The sequence below is a fragment of the Ascaphus truei genome, chromosome 13, assembly GCF_040206685.1.
Source record: "Ascaphus truei isolate aAscTru1 chromosome 13, aAscTru1.hap1, whole genome shotgun sequence".
NCBI lineage: Eukaryota > Metazoa > Chordata > Amphibia > Anura > Ascaphidae > Ascaphus > Ascaphus truei.
Genome location: NC_134495.1, coordinates 8312872 through 8330335, shown reverse-complemented (window position 1 = coordinate 8330335; position 17464 = coordinate 8312872). Strand labels below are relative to the sequence as shown.

General features: G+C 44.4%; 2 protein-coding genes across 4 annotated transcripts in view; one reads left to right on the top strand and one right to left on the bottom strand.

The window, feature by feature from the left end:
- Nucleotides 1-2799: 2799 nt before the first annotated feature.
- On the bottom strand, nt 2800-12261 carry GTF2H3 (general transcription factor IIH subunit 3). Of its 3 annotated transcripts, none has more exons than XM_075568353.1 (13): nt 12116-12261; nt 11044-11123; nt 10824-10930; nt 9900-10060; nt 9320-9385; nt 8673-8702; nt 7628-7656; nt 7439-7513; nt 7169-7222; nt 5846-5914; nt 4883-5018; nt 4187-4223; nt 2800-3243 (listed from the first exon to the last, which is right to left on the bottom strand). In XM_075568353.1, exons 1-13 carry the CDS (start codon nt 12123-12125, stop codon nt 3174-3176), a joined length of 924 nt encoding a protein of 307 aa, XP_075424468.1. In that variant the 5' UTR covers nt 12126-12261; the 3' UTR covers nt 2800-3173. The 3 variants fall into 3 exon arrangements, with proteins under 3 accessions (XP_075424468.1, XP_075424469.1, XP_075424470.1); XM_075568354.1 differs by having other exon boundaries at nt 9320-9382; XM_075568355.1 differs by lacking the exons at nt 8673-8702; nt 9320-9385.
- The window catches only part of EIF2B1 (eukaryotic translation initiation factor 2B subunit alpha), a 7474-nt gene continuing 2219 nt past the window's right edge, over nt 12210-17464 (top strand). The window contains exons 1-5 of the mRNA XM_075568356.1: nt 12210-12367; nt 14464-14565; nt 15263-15402; nt 16096-16212; nt 16522-16634. Of these exons, the coding sequence (XP_075424471.1) occupies nt 12355-12367; nt 14464-14565; nt 15263-15402; nt 16096-16212; nt 16522-16634 (485 nt within the window). The 5' untranslated portion in view covers nt 12210-12354. The remainder of the gene's footprint in view (nt 12368-14463; nt 14566-15262; nt 15403-16095; nt 16213-16521; nt 16635-17464) is intronic.

The window sequence follows — 17464 nt, the reverse complement described above, 5'->3', positions numbered from 1 at the left end:
TCCAACTGCTAATTGCTGCCAAATGTGAACAATATGTAAAGGAAACCGCGCAGTGCTTTTATTATGTCATAAACAGGAAGCTCAATGATTACAGCAGTATTTGCCTTTTTTATGCCATAAATGGTAAACATCCGTGGATTTAAAGCAGGGGTGTCAAACTCAGTCCTCAAGGGCCACCTTTTATGGATATCCCTGCTTCAGCAGAGGTGGCTCAATCAGTGGCTAAGTCCACTACTGCACCACCTGTGCTGAAGCAGGGATACAGTATCCTGAAAACCTGACCTGGCGGTGGCTGCCCCTACACTATGGTCTCTGGTTATGAGAACCAGTTGCAATCACTTTGGGCGACCTCTCGATATCATTATCTCTCAGTGTCTTAGCTTATCCTGGACCTGATTAGTAATGGAATTATTGTGTCCCTTTTTGGGGTGCTACCATGCAGCCCAGGGTATTAGAAATATGGTGCCAAGATACCACCCCAGAGCAAACTAGTTCTCTATAGGGGCCAGACCAGAAGTCATTTAGTAGCAGAAGGACCTCGGGCGTATTGTAATATCATTATAAAATCTGTACATATTTGCATGAGCTTACCGTACAAGTGAGCGTCAAGGGTAAAAAAAAACCCTGCCCTTGGCTGCCCAAGCAACTAGTGTGACATTAGGAGCAGCAAGAGGGTCCAATGGCCACGTCAACACTCTTCGCAGGGTCACCAGTAGAATAACCCTGCTCTATAGTAAATCACTTTGCACTGGAAAGGAGCAAAATAAACGATGTTTGTTTCTCATTTCAAAATTCCTATTAATTAATGGCATCAACCCTAGATGACTTTCATTTTCCAATGCCTGAATTTTGTAGGTACGCCATCTTTAAAACCGCCTGGTACTCCACAGAAAGGATTGAAACCTATCGCAGTATGCTGATGTACCCATGTTGTAATGGGAATCCAAACCTTGGCTGCATTTTGCCCTATATGGCGGTGAAGGGGTTATTGGGATAGTAGAACAAAGTGAAGGGGTTATTGGGATAGTAGAACAAAGTGAAGGGGTTATTGACTGACACAAGCGGCTAAGATTGCGCTTTGCTTCCTTCCTAGACGCTGAAGAAAATAGACCACCATCAACGAAGCAGAATAGGACAACTCAACGAAGAGAGGAGACAGTTTGCTCTGCTAATGAACAGGAAGCTGGCCCCCAGAGTCAGTCGGCTTTCCTCCCTCGCAGGGGACAGAGAATCTAGGAGGACTTTCTCCACCAAGAACTTTTCAGACCTAGCTTCCAGTAAAAGCAGCGTCCGGAGCTTTGAAACAGTGTCCACCTACAGCACTGGCCCTGCAGTGTCAATGGCTTCGAATAAACAGGCCTTTAATCACACAAGACATCTAAAAGTAAGTGATCTCCATACTAGCCAACAAGTGGAAGCTCCAATCATGGGCTGGCAGGTGTTCAGTATTGGACCGGACTGTCCTGTATTTGGACACTCTGTCCAGTAAAAGATGAGAGGTAATACTGGACATGTATGTGTATACCGGTATTACCTCTCTGGGCGTGTATGTGTATACCGGTATTACCTCTCTGGGCGTGTACGTGTATTCCGGTATTACCTCTCTGGGCGTGTGTGTGTATACCGGTATTACCTCTCTGGACATAGTGACCTGACCGGCTTGGGGGGGCCCGCGGGATTTCCCCGAGCAGGGCTGTTGTGGCTTCCTCGATCCCAATTGGCTGCTGCTGGGTAATGCAGCCAATAAGGAGGCGGTGGCAAGAGCCTGGGGGTGGGGTCAAGATGAAACAGTGTAGCCTGTGTCTTGTGTGTGTGTGTCTCGAGTTCGTCGCACCTTCGACCAATATTTTTGGAGAAGCCACCTGACAATCTTAGTCATGGATCATTCATGTTGAATCTCTACTAGGACCAAAGTGCACTAATGGCAGTGACATGTTTAGCGGGTGGCTAAAAAAAGAAAAGTACAGTGATCTATTTCATCAGCTTCTTTTAAGACACAAGTGTAATAATTAAAGCAAATATGTGGCTGCTTTTGTCGTAGGAAATTAAATAAAAATCCCACGTGAGCACATTCACGTCTCAGACAGGTCTGCAGCGCTGCCCTTCCCCATTATCTCGTAGCATGCCATGCTTCCACTGCAGCCGGGGATTCTGGGTAATGACATGCAAATGAGCTCATTAAGAAAGTTTTCCTTTTCATCGGGACCACAGAATGGGGGGAGCAGTCTCAGTCCGAGGGCGAATGAGGAGACGGGAAATGGGAGAAATAAGGGGGTTATACCACGGTTTTATCTTTCGATTGATATCATACCAAAGATGGTAGTCAGAGAAAATCATTTTGGGCGTTTCTAGGAATTTCTTCCCTTGTCAATCCCATTGTCCTCTTATAAAGAGACTGTTTTAATGTGACGGTCGTATATAGCAACTCTTCCAGTTTATCAGTAGACTCTGAAACATAGCTGAAAATGATCTGTTTCTCTGGTTTCAGATATCCCGGTCGTATTTCACCGCCGTTCCCCCGCAGAACGGATGTGCGCCGGCTCCAAAACGCCCGACAAGGAGCGAAAGCGGCAGAATATAATCGGCAAAACCTTCTCCCGTACGGCTTGCGAGGTGAAATAAGGAGCAGGAAGGCGTCGGCTGGAGATACCGTCCGGGTTTTCAGTTCTAAACCCTTTAACACCAGCTGGGCCGGCAGCCCCTCGTGTGATGAGCCCTCTCCTGCCCATATTACAATTTATATCATTATAACATTCACTTCAAACACATCGTCCCCCAGTAATAATAACAATTAAAAAAAACAAAAAAACACTTATTTTATTTACTCAACTGTCTTACAAAATACTTAGTTCCAAAACCCCTGTGCTGAAGCAGGGACTGATTGAGCCACGTGTGCTGGAGCTGGGATATCCTGAGAACTTAACTTGTTGTGGGTTCTTGAGGACTGGTGTTGAGAAACACTGGGTTAGGCTACTGCTAACATTTAACCATTGTAAGTAATAAGCCGAAAGCAGCATGTCCCATCACACGGTGTCTGTACAGTTTGTAATAGCTTTACATCTGTTTGATCTTGGGTTCAACGTGTACCTCTTTGTATAGTGTTACACAGTCCACCCTTCAGGAATGGCCAGTGAAGGACCTTAAAGCCATCTGAATAAGATCCACGTCTCTTTTTAAAACATAGGTTTTATTTTCTTCTTCTTTGCTTTCATAACAGGCGGCAGCGAGATCTTAAAGGCGGTCCTGTATAAAGGAAACAACAGTGTGTGGTTAAAAACATACTAACAAAAAGGTAGTCATAGATTCAGTTCAGTCACTGCACATCAAACCTACAATTTCTGAGGCCTGAAGGATACTGAAGACTATATTTTGGAGGGCAGGGACTTTATTTGTTACACTAGCTAACGGTCTAGCTATGTTTTTCCCTGGATCTGAGGATTTGGGTATTAGAATATATGAGGACCCAGATTAAAAACAACTCTGTGGAGCAACGACCCTCCACTTAATTCAAGTGTCACCTCTTGTTTAAAGAGATGTAGGAAGAGCGGAACTCCGATAGTCTTAATTCCAAAAGTGCGGGGAAACAGCCTCGGCCGCGGAGAAGCCGGCTCGTGCAGCCAACACAACACAGACAAGCGATTTATTTATAGCGCCGGTCTCCTCAAAGACAGAGATACAAAGTACAGCTCTACTCACACGTTCATAATGCCATTCTCCATTTAATGTGACAGCCGAGAACAGTGGGAAGACGTTTCAGGTCCCACACGGACCTTCCATCAGGTGATCGCTACTCATTAAACCCACTTTTTATTATGCTAAGACCATCGGAGTGACTCTTCTTTCATCCCTGTACTTTGGCGGTGTCTGCATTGCACATCGCGTGCTGAGACTGAGCGCCTAGGGCAGGCGGCTGCTAATCGAGAGTGCACCTTTCCCTCGGTTCACCTCTTGTTTAAAACTATTAGAGTGGTTTGAGCAGATGTCAGTATGGGTGATGGGCAGATCTCACCAGTTCTTTTTTCGGGGGGCCTTTAAGTGAAGAAGCTTTCACACCTAATAAAATGGTTTAGCCATATTCTGTATTGTTTTTTTTTAGGCCAGGGCTTCAAAACATAACACGCTTATCTGTAATCATTGTAACACGCATGCGTGAAATGTGAAGGAGATAGAAACACGGGTTACTCACTCGCATGTGGTGCAGATGGGACTGAAGTTGCAAAATACTGAAAAGGACAAAAAAAAAAAAAAGAAAGACGTGTTTAGTCTCAAACTGGGGACGTGCAAACTGTCCCAGGTCAATCTGCATTCACTACAAAGCAATGGGGGGGGGGGGGGGAGACACACACGGAGACTACTCCACAGGCTGTTTTTCCCAATTTATCTATAAATGATACCAAATTATTTCGGTACTCAGGCCTCATTCTAGTTATTTTTATGAATGGTAAAAACAGTCATTCTTTTCATGGAAGTATCAGTGTGTAAGAATCACTGTAGAAAGCTCCCCCCCCCCCCCCCCCAATAAAAATTTGGAAATGGCGCTGGGGCGGATGCATTGATCCCTTTGGACTTGTTGCAATGTGCTAGTAAAGGGGCGACAGACGCGCGCTGGGGGGGGGGGGGTACTTGATTATTCTGATTAGCTCTGGAATGTTGATAGAATGAAGCATGAAGCATTTACTAAGAGGTGTTACTCCATAAGACACCCCTGGGCCGGAAGACACTTTGCATCCCATTCACTAGAACGGGCCGTGCTGAAAGGGGTTTCCTGCAGTAGCACTGCTTAATGAACATGGCCCTAAACCTGGTGACGCCAAGCCTTAGCTATTTATTGCAGCCAGTTTCTGGTCAGAGTAGGCAGTGCCGCTATCCCTTCTGCTCTTACTTGATAAGCAGACAGAGCAAACATAGCCAATCTCAATCAGGTTGCGATGGCAGAAGCAAGCAGCACGGTAATCCACATGGACCGGTGGTGGAAGAATCAGCTGGGTTCTCTGATCCGGATCGGGCAGGAAAACCCACTGTAACAGAGAGAGGTCACTTCTTACGGACGAGACAATATCCATATACCCTATAACACAATACAGTGTTACTGCGTCCAGTTGTTACATTACTACAGATTGTAAAATGTATATCGCTCTGATTTGGTGGGTGGCAGCTAAGGCAAAATGTGAGGAAGTGCTTCTTTACAGAAAGGGTGGTGGATGCGTGGAATATCCTCCCAACAGAGTTGGTAAGGGGCAAATACAGTAAGGGAATACAAACATGCGAGGGATAGACATAAGGCTTAAACCTAAATACGAAAGAAAACCCCAAGTATCAAACAGATAGATAGGAAATGGTCCTACACTTTGGGCCACGTGGCTCTTATCTGTGGTCACATTCTGTATTCCTGCGTATGTTTATTTTAACAAAGTTTCCCATGTATACAGCCAGATAGAAGATGTAGAAGTTGCATTACTTGCCACTTTTATTAATGTTATCACTTATTTTAATTGTTTAATCCTCGTCAGCAGAACCTTACAGTGCAAGCGTACAGACGATTCTAAAAATAAAGAGGGTTACTTATACAATTAGAGATAAGAGCATTAAACGGATGTGAAAGACAAACCCTATCCGGCTACCCCAAAGAGCTTACACTCTATTAATCACCCAGAAAGCAAACATTCATGGGCTTAGTCTATATCCCCCCCAGCAACCAATCAATGGGGAACTGAATCCGAAAACGGCCACGTTGGTGAATATAGAGTAAGCGCCTTACCCTGGCGGTGATTTTAGGACTACTTTATTCTCCTGGCTCGTCCCCGGAAGACGCAGGGTTCCCAGACATGAACATGCAATGTCTTACCAGCAAGTACTGCAGGAGTGACGTGACCTGCGGTATCTTCAGGTAGATCCCTCCTGTGATGTCACAAGCCTGCGGGTACAATGAAAAGTGTGGCATGTATCTCTCTCACTCCGTGTTTTATTTGCTTCTCCATGTTCACCGCGCACACTTTGCACTGGATTACTTCATTAACCATGTGGTATTATATTGCTTTGATCTAAAGTTGTAATCCCTCCCACCCCCCCAACTCTTATTTTTTCCCCCTTCTTTGAAAGGGTGTCCCGCCCACATTCCTGCAGGCCCCTCCTAAACCTCAGTGAGTAAAGAACCTGACTGAAAACAATGACCCGGTGTTTGAGTCAGGGGAACCTGGTTCAACATCTGGCGTCGGCTCCTGGTGACTTTGGGCAAGTCACTTTAACTCCCTGTGCCTCAGGCACCAAAATCATAGAGTGTAAGCTCCACGGGGCAGGGACTGTGTCTGTAACATTCCTATGTGCTGCGTACCGCGCGCTATACTGTAATTGTGACGCGCTTTGTGTCCCATTGGGAGAAAATCGCTATATAAAGTAAAGTTATTATTGTTTCACATGAAGGGGCTATGTAATGGTTTTTTTTTTAAATGAATCAAAGGACTGCGTTGCGTCAAAAAAAATAAAATCGATTTCTCACCTAAAATCATTAGCAGCCTGTGTTGGGATCTCATTATTCGTGTTCGGACATATGAACGCATTAAGAATTATTTTGCGTCTCCTTGCATTTGTCTCTTTACCGGCAAGAAAATATTGATGGACAATTTTGACGCATTTCTGGTGCCTGCTAGCAATTGGTTTTCTGCTTAATATTTGCATAAGTGCGTCGCCTGCTAACTCCGCCTCCAGCGTCATTTTATCGTTCGTGGAAAGATAAAATAATGGCACGGGCCACATATACATCCATAATTCTTTATATATACATCATTCTTGTTACTCTTTCGTGCGTCACTTTTAGAACATTGCTTTTAGCGAGGCTTTTTCCATAGCCCCGAGGTGTTCAGCTCACAGCTGATTGTGGGCGGGATCGATCGCGTCTTGAAAACAACAGAAAAATCCCCATCACCTTTCAAGTGATTTTTCTTTCCGGATTAAAAAATATATATATATCACTAAGCAATGTAGGCATCTGAACTCTGAACGTAAATGCAAATGTATCTATTTAATAACACGGCCATCGCCAGAATTATCCTTTCACTTCCATCCCCAGGAAGTGTCTCAGGTTTCCAAATACTGGATTGTTACAATAAAAAAAGTCTCACAACCTGCAAAATGCAGTTATCTCCAAACACATATAAAATAGTGGTGCTACCTGTTGTAGAAGCCCCGAGTCCGAGTCCAACACACAAGCATCAATGAGAATGTTCTGCAAAACAGCAGCAAATATTGGTTACGTTGATCAGCCCTAAGAAAAACCATCAGATCCACACAACTGTTTTCATTGCCAAATGCAATGAGCTGAAGGCTATTTTAAACACATTTTTTTTTGCTCATGCTGTACTTTTATAATGGCTACAGTGATTCATTCTTATTATTCTGTAGCACTTCCGAGGGGCCTTTGGGAGTCAAAACAGCTTGGTACCTGCTTCTGAGCCGCAAATATCACATTCATAAAGTTCATATACTGCAGTGCACTGTCTTCTGCTGCTTTGATTACCTAGAAGAGGGAGATGGGAAAGATATTGACGTTACACCAAAACCCCAAACAGGAAATATCCATCAGAAAACGCTATGATGCACATACACAATGCAGTAAACATCAGATTCTCACCAAAATCCTGGATTTCACTTCCTGTCCAGCTGTGTATCACAAGGAAAACAAAACGGATGTTAGATTTGTGTCTGCCGCCTATATCACAAAGTGCATTGGGCTTCTACACCCCTCTCTTCTTAGGCCTGGTCTGAACATTACAGGGCAATCTCGCCTGATTTTGGAACAAGTGACGCTTGGAGGGGGAGAGGGGGGGGGAGGCATTAGTTTTCTCCAGAAATTAAGGGCACATCACATCACCTGTACATAGATTGTAAGCTCTTTGGGCCAGTGTCTCCCTTTGTCTTATGTTTACATTTACCCGTCACGCTTACCCCATCGTTTGTACCTTATTTACATTGCCGTGTAATTTTGTATAGCGCCGCGTACACTGTGGTGCTATATAAATAAAATTATACATAAAATGCAAAAATCTCAAATTCCACATTTAGGGACTTATTCTATATCAGCTGAAGTGTCCAATGGGGAAATTTTAAGCCGAAATTCCACACTGACTTCAATAGGGAACGAAAAAGAAAAAAAACACAAAGGAATAAGCCCATTAGAGGTGCGGGTCACAAAACTCCGATAACGACTATTTAAGTCAATGGCAGTTAACGCTGATCGAACATCGATACCCGTTATCGGAGCTTCATGAATCACATCCTAATATTCCCACCACTTCTAAAAATACAGGTACACAGGACCTGGAAATGTCCCCTTACCCGTCATACTCTGAGCTAGTTCTCTTCCGGAGATCTCTAGGTGCCATTCAGTCTTTGACAAGACCTCGAAAAATAAATATTTTATGCCTTTGTATGGCTCCTTTTGATGATTACACTAAATTGGGTGCAAAGCCAAAGAAGCAGTATGCTAAAAAATGCTGATTAGTAAGTTAGCTATTTGTATTTATAACAGGGCAAAATGACCGTTCGCATGAGCAGTTCCTAGTACAAAATACAACATTTTAAAACAGCTTTCAGCTACAATCATAAGGGAAACAGGATAATCATATCAAACCACACACACACACACACACACACACACACACACACACACACAGTACCTTTAGACTCCTTGTGTATCCTGTTAATATCTGGACATTTTTATTTTCAGAAATATGCACTTGCAGAAACAAATAACCTTCACGGTTTTAGACTCGTTTACATTGTAGAACATGTTCCCATTGATACAGTATAATTGTTTGTTGGAATGGATTCCTGTTTATCATTGTGTCCCATGTCGTGTGTGTGTGTATGTGTGTGTATGTGTATATATGTTTCAAGGCTACCGCGCCCTGTGGGCCAATAGGAGGCCATGACGTCATCCGGTTCGGCTTCCTATTGGCCCTTGTGAAGCGGGAGCTTTAAACTTTAACCCCAGCTAGCCCAATCAGAGTGGCTATGGCACCCCTGACGGAGGTCTGTATCTCTGGAAGCAGGGGGTCCCCGAAGCTGAAACGAACCCCTGCTTCAATATGGTGTAAAAAAAACGGCTTAAATTGCTCCTTTAAACACTCTTACAAATGTGGGGGCGAAGTGTATCTTTCACCCCGTGTACCTAACATTACACTGATCAGAAATGATCTGTCTCAAACAAGAAGCCTAAGAAGAGGCTTTGAACACATCATAATAAACAGCTACTCAATATGTTATTACACATCTCCCGCACGTAGACGACATTTCATTCCAACGCTCATGTTTAAAAGGATACAGCATAGAGCTTTCGCCAAGGATCCTGCTAACAGGGTCTCTGTCTGCTGGCCCTTAATGTCTCCTGCTGCACACAAAAGCCAGACACAAGACAATGTTGTAAAACAGCATGTTACACACAAAAAGGCACAGACTTCAGCGCAGAACTAATACATTCTGGTTTCCAGTGGATCTAGAGGAAGTGAGGTTGCCATATTTGCGTTCCGTAGTAATTCCTTCGGGGGCAGTCCTACACCGCGGGCAAAACAACATTTTCAAACAACGTACTAATGTCATTTGCTTCATTAGCAAGATTTAAATCGTACATCGCTATTTTTTGTTTTACGTATTGCGTTGCAGGCCCCACTCGCAGCAACAGGGTTAAACAAACCGCTGCTAAGAGTTCCCTTTGCTCCTAGAAGGGGCTGCACCTTTACGGAAACGTTTACGATACCCGTCCACATTGAATTGAACTTGTTGGGCCTTTTTTTTCCAACATCATCTACACTGTGTATTAACCATGCGACGTAACTCGATTTTTGCAGTGATCGGTAAGTGCCTTCACCCCTCCAACACTGAAGGGGTTAACAGTGCTCTCTTACTCTTGGTCATGAGATCTTTGATGTCCTCCGCGATCATGTCATTGGCCGCGGTCAGCAATTCGTATTTGCCGTCCTTACTGCCGGACACATTGGATTCCAGGATACAGGCTTCAGCAGAGAGGTCCCCAGATTTCCACTGCTTCCCGGGAAATAAGAGCCGGCTATGTGGGAAGGATCAAGCGTTGTACACCCATGTATCAAAAAATACATCTACACACAACTTTCATGTTGCTCCATTCAACTGCAAGCGCGTCTTCATCCACCAAGACAATGTATACAGTGATATTTCCTACCTGTATAGCACTCTCAAGGTACTCAGAATTTTGCATGGCACAATACCCTGCCCGGAAGAGCTTACAATTAAATGTTGGCGACTGTCACTGACTTGCTCAGATCCCAAGGAGCTGACACTGGAATTCAAACTACTCCCCACCTAAGTGTGTGTGTACAAGTATATATATATATATATATATATATATATATATATATATATATATATATATATATATGTATATATGTATATATATATATAACCCCGTAACTACTAACTTAATATTGGCAGTGTTCTCTTGGAATAGAAAGACAGGGCCGACCTCTACATCTTATGAGTAAATTCATTATAACAAAAGCAGTGCCTGGTCAGGCACACACGTGTGAACAAAAGCAGAGGACACTGACCCACTAATGTAGCCATTTACATGAAGTTATTAGCAGTACATTACCAACACAGGACTTAAAGGTTGCTGGTGACATGTCCTGGCAATTGCCAAATTAGCACGCCTATATATTTTTTTCTAAATGTGGTTTAAAAGGCATCAAGCACCAGGAATAAGACACATGTTCCTAGGACAACGTTCATTTGTTGGTCTAATAAAGTGACTGAATAAAGTTTGCATGTGCTCCCCGTAATGTGCTCCAGCTTACCTTTCCTGTATATGGCTAGCAATCACAGCCAGCTTGTTGTTACGGCCCATGAACAGGTGGGCATTCCCCAGCACCAGCACTGTGTCGATGCATTTTGGCAGTGTAACCTGTTGCATAACGAGACAGCAAAACTGATCACAACAGGCAAAGACAGCTGTTGGACGGCAGCAGAGTGAGGGTCACAAGTACAAGATTAGTCATTGCTGATGACATATTGTACCTGGGACTGTTTCTGCGCTTGCTGTCCCCACCAAATAGGATTCACATCGACCACGATAACTAAAAGGTTAACTTCGTCTTCTGGAAATACACAGAGTGACAGTGTTAAGGGGAGTGCAAGTGGGAGATATGTGTCCCTGGTGTCACAACACCTTGGGGAATCAGCGGTATGTCCCCCTTAATGGTCTGTACAGTATATATGTCCTTAAGGAGCAGGGGCGAGGTTCCTCGTGTATCTGATATAGTAGGTGACAGATATATGTCCCTGATGTCTCTGTCATAGAAAGATTTGTCAGGTATGTGACCCTGATAACTGTACGATAAAATGTGACAAATGTGTCATTGATGTATCTTTAATTAAAAATATGACAGTTACATAGGGTATATGTCCCTAATGTCCTATGTCAGGAGGTGACAGGGATGTGTGACTAATGTCTTGACAGATATGTGTCACTAATGTCCTATGACAGGGGGTGACATGTATGTGTGCCTAATGTCCTATGTCAGGAGGTGACAGGGATGTGTGACTAATGTCTTGACAGATATGTGTGCCTAATGTCCTATGACAGGAGGTGACAGGTATGTGTGCCTAATGTCCTATGACAGGAATGTGTGCCTAATGTCCTATGACAGGAGGTGACAGGTATGTGTGCCTAATGTCCTATGACAGGAATGTGTGCCTAATGTCCTATGACAGGAGGTGACAGGTATGTGTGCCTAATGTCCTATGACAGGAGGTGACAGGTATGTGTGCCTAATGTCCTATGACAGGAGGTGACAGGTATGTGTGCCTAATGTCCTATGACAGGAGGTGACAGGTATGTGTGCCTAATGTCCTATGACAGGAGGTGACAGGTATGTGTGCCTAATGTCCTATGACAGGAGGTGACAGGTATGTGTGCCTAATGTCCTATGACAGGAGGTGACAGGTATGTGTGCCTAATGTCCTATGACAGGAGGTGACAGGTATGTGTGCCTAATGTCCTATGACAGGAGGTAATATGTATGTGTTCCTAATGTCCGTGTGCCCCGCCCTATGTATATATTGCTTGTCTCCCACAGTTTTTTCTCACCCGAGTCCATAACAATCCCCCTGACTCTCTGCAGCCGGAAAACGTCAACAACTCATGTCGCTGCCTGATGACGTAACCTGTGATGAGCGGGACTCCGAAGTTCGCGGTTCGGCCCCTCAGGCTCGCTGTACACTGCGGGTCCGGCACGGAATTCCTTCCCCCTGCTCTGCGGTTCTTTGGTTCCGCCCTTTGGCGGTGAGCAAGAATCATCCGGTGACAGAGACACGAGGCCTCCAGCCATGAATGAGGAAGGTAGTTTGGGAAACCGCTGCGCAGCCATATTTAATGTGGGGCACAGCAACATAAGCACATACTGAGGGCCCCAATGCACTGGTTTTTATAGCACTGGGGTTATTATTACGGCCCCAATAGTGCTTTGTTTATTTAAATCATTATTATGGATAGAACTAACTATCCACTTAGATTGTAAGCTCTTTGTAACAGGGTCTTCTTTTTCCTAATGTTTACTCTTCTATCTGTAGCGCTTCTTCCCATTATGTCTCTTGACGTGTGTATTATTGCTGCGACACGCTATGGACATGCACGGCGCTATACAAACAGGGTCGCCACCACTCCGGGTTTGATCCGGAGACTAAGGGTTTTGGCCACGTATCGCCGGGCTACGATTTGCCTTGTAAAGATCCGGGCGGTGGCAGCGGCGGCGGCGGCGGCATCCTCTGGCATCTCCCCCAGCAACTCCCGTCAATATGGCTGTGCGGTGTCAACGGGAACTCTACATCACGTGATCACCGTTGCCATGACAACGAGACACGACGTGGCGCGTGATGCCTTGGCGCCATAAGATGTCCCATTGTCATGGCAACTTGACGCCGCGTGATGTCACGTAGAGTCCCATTGTCATGGCAATGCAGCGCCATTTGAGGCCGCGCAGCTATATTGACAGGAGTTGCAAGGGGAGATGTCCGGGAGTTGCCGTCGCTGAAGGTAAGCGCTAAATGTAAAAATGTTATCTCCGGGTTAGCCTTCAGTAGAATGTGGTAACCCTGTATACAAATGAAGATATACATAACCTTAGTCTATCCCAGGTGTGATTGTCTCGCTGTCGGCCTCAGGATGGAATCGCCAACATTCCTGATTATAATGAGAACTAGATCTCCAGCCATGCTGGCTGCAACGATATCAGTAGGCTTCTTCATTATGAAAGAATGAATGAACTGTCATGCGCTCTGGCTTGCGCCGAATGATGAACACACTTAGGAAGTGTGAATAGGCTGAAGGTGAGGCATAAGGAGCATCATGGGACCACTAGGGAGGTCGGGGCTCAGGGGCAAAGAAAGCAATCTTACCCCTGTCAGCTCATCCGTCCTGGGTCCTGCAGCTCCTCAGTAGCCAGTCCCGCAGCGTGCATCCGGCAAGGTGAACATGAAGAAATGAAGAGAAATTCCGGTGCGACATCAAACAGCCAAATGACGTCAGATGCAGAGTTGAACACAGTAGCTTTATTCATATGAACACACACAGGTAAACCAGCAGGCTGCAGCACAGCCTTCTCCTCCGCGTTTCACGCATCTTCTTCGTCTAGACGAAGCGCCAGCAGAGCGTGAAACGCGTAGAGGAGGAGGCTGTGCTGCAGCCTGCTGGTTTACCTGTGTGTGTTCATATGAATAAAGCTACTGTGTTCAACCTTGGATCTGACGTCATTTGGCTGTTTGCTGTCACACCGGAATTTCTCTTCATTATGAAACACACTCCATTTTCATTTCCACCCAGTAAAATCCAGCTGTACGTATATGTTATGATCAGGCTCTCCTCCGAAGGGGCCAGGTCAGAACACATTGAGGAGCAGGAAGGACCACAAGGTTATTGTAATGCCATTTAAAGACTTAAATGATTATATTTCAACATTTTGCCATTATATATTTATATTACCAATAGTTTTAGCGTGAAAAACTGCACGTAAGCAGCTAATATGAAATGATCATGGTCGGACACAACCAAGGGCCACGTGAGGACCCCACAGGAGCCACTAGTTGAAAAGCCGTGTGTTAGGATATCCCTTCACCTAGTACTGTACAGGGGTTCTCAACTCCAGTCCCTAACAGGTCTGGTTTTAAGGATATCACTGCTTCAGCACGCCACTGATTGAGACACCTGTGCCGAAGCAGGGATATCCTTAAAACCTGACCTGTTGGTGGCCCTTGAGGTCTGGAGTTGGTCACTCCTGAACTAGTAATTAAAGGTTGTGTTTGATTAACCCTTTCACTGGCTGCTATCTAACTCTTTGGGATCCTGAAAAACACTAATAAATACTATAATGCTGCAATGACATTGGATGAATTAAAAAAATAAAAATAATTTATTGATGCTCATATTTTGTCCCGTGTTAGAGATCATTCAGTATTTTAAAGGTCAACGGGTGAAAGACCCAGATGTTGCTACTGCAGTTGCAGCTATCAGAACCTTGTTGGAGTTTTTGAAGAAGGATACAGGTAATATTAATATATATTTATATTGTTGTATGATGATAATGATGAACTTGTTTCTCTGTTGGAATTGAGTTACCCCAATCCTGGTTCATATGTCTCACCAGTAAAGTAAATATGGTTCTTGATAGATGGCCGTGCACTTGAAGTCACCTATGAGGTATTAAAAGCTGTGTACCCGATTTATTTAATCTACCTAGAACTCTCATTTATGTCTCCTAAAAATGTCACAACCTACAACTCCTCTCCATTGTTCTAGGACCAATACGGCAACTCAAACTTTAAACAACACTTTATACAGCAAAGCCTGGGATAAGGAAGAGCAAACCATTACAAAACCAATCCGAAAGAGGGATTGGATCCTTATTAGATACATAAGTCAGACCTTGGTTATTTATTCTGCATGGTGCAGCTGCTAAACGGAGACAAGAAGGTTATGTTGGGTACAAAAGTGACAAAAAAAACCACCTATCCTTTTCTACATAAACAAAGAATCTAACAGCTGATGTGAAACACTTGCTTGGCCCAGCTAATCTGTTCATCTTCATAATGTGGGATAAAGCCGTAGACCTATACAGCTATTTCCATATCTATCCCAAGTATTTCCGAAATCCTGTGCGGTGTATCTGTAAAGTAATCGTGATATGCTGCAGCCAGCAGCAGCTGTAATAGTATTGGGCTGAAATGCTTTTATGTTTTGCAGGTGAAACGCTCCAAGGCTTGATAGGGAGTCTAAAAGATGCAAGTAAAACCCTCTCGAAGGTGGACTCATCCGTTGCGGTGTCATCCGGCGGAGAACTTTTTGTGAGGTTTATCACACTCACATCTGAATTGGAGCACTCTGTAAGTACGGAAAAGATATGAAACTGTCCAAGTATAAAATGGGATTTCCGCCTAATTTTAATCCTGCCAGGGTGGCTTTTAACACATTGCTTTGCGTTAAATGTTTTAAAACAGGGGTAGCCAACTCCAGTCCTCAAGGGCTACCAACAGGTCAGGTTTCAGGATATCCCTGCTTCAGCACAGGTGGTGAAGTCGAAGATATCCTGTAAACCTGACCTGTTGGTAGCTCTTGAGGACTAGAGTTGGCCACCCCTTGTTTAAATTGTGTTAAATGTTTCAAGAGGTTGTAAGCCAAAAAAAGAGAAGGTAAAACGTAATGGAGACATCATTCTGGAGGTGGAGTAACAGATATAGGATATATCTATAGCAATACTCATAAATGGAAATCTGAAATATGCAGCTTTTTAAGGCTGTTTGGGAGTGACATCTGTCTCCTGATGGTGCCACGTGTCTTTGCCTTCTGCAGGCATGCAGCAACTGGGACAAGTTCTGTGTATAGAACATTATACAATTGAGTTTCCAGCAGATAACCCAGTCCCCTGCAATAACTTAAAAGCCTTTATGTTAAATTCTACACAAACATTAGTCTTATCACAGATAATTTAAACTTCATGTCCTGGAAGTATCTGCTGTTTATAAGCTCATCATGATTGTGATGGACTATTCCGTTTCTTTTGTGTGTTTCTATTTCAGGATTATGACAAATGCAAAATAAAAATGAGTGAAAGAGGGGAGCTTTTTCTAAAGAGAATATCTCTGTCTAGGAACAAAATCGCGAAGCTATGCCACCCCTTTATTAAGGACGGAGCTGTAAGTAAGAGGGGACGTTAGTGTGAGCTAAAATGTTAACCGTATGTGCGCTGTTCTAAGGCTCTATTTAGAACTCTGAGCAAAGGCGCTATAGGCTGTTAAACGAGGCACTAGTGGCAAGGATTAACCCCTAATAACTGTAGCATTATCATCAACATTTTTTATAGAATACTAAACTCTGATAAGGGGTATTGGGGGTCGGTTTCCCGTGGACTGCCCTTGCCTTTGAATAGTAGTTAATGCGGGATTGAGTGTGTGGGGGGAAAAGTGCCCTAAATAGCTAACTTGTAACTTGCTCCGAATATCCAGAAAATCCTAACGCACGGTTACTCCCGGGTGGTCCTGCGAGTATTGGAGGAAGCTGCAGCTGCGAAGAAGCGTTTCAGCGTCTACGTCACGGAATCCCAGCCCGACCTCTCAGGGTGAGGAAGTCGGAACATGCGTGTAATCTGCCCTCTCAGCAGTGAGCAGGTGCAGAAGCTGAACGAGGGGACATCACGTGGAATGCAGAACTCGGTGGCGGATAAGAATCGCTGTGCCCCCCTGAGCTGCCCATTCTCCTGTTCACTGTGAAACTCCTATCACAGCTTCAAGTTTAGGATAAGGCTTGTGTCACTGCCTGTTTATTTGCGACCTTGGAGAGACTCCTCTTTAACCCTTTGAGCACCAGCCACTCCACCAGGTTGTGATTTATCTTCGGCGCGACAATACAAGAAGTTCCCTATTTCATTCCATTTCTGTTTAGATTGCGTTCAGCGCGCCACAGAATGCAATCTCCCCCCCCCCGCTACAACCCGAACAGAAAGCCCATGTTACAGCTACTATGATTTGGGACATTGAAAGGTTAATAGATTGCGATGCCCATGTGGGGATTTAAAGCAGAAATCCATGTGCTGCTCTGTTTTTTCTTTTATTTATGTCTATCCTTATTTCAAACAAGAGGTTTCCCCCCCAGAGCTGAACCCCGGCCCTCGAAGTTACAGTCCCCAACTTAAACTTTAAAATTCCCTTACAAGAATCCTGACCCACGTGAAACAATGAGGCCACTTGGGTCAGACGTGGTCTGGTGGCCAATAGAATGCAGTGGCTTCGTCGTGAGATGACATTGGGGGAACTAGAGCCATTTTGTTTTTTTTCTTGAAAGTACTGGCAAAATTATTATTTTTAATGGATGTTTCTGCAATCGGGGGGTCCCGGAAGCTTTGACTGATGCAGTTCAGCCCCAGGGACCCCCTGGCTCATATAATGTAAA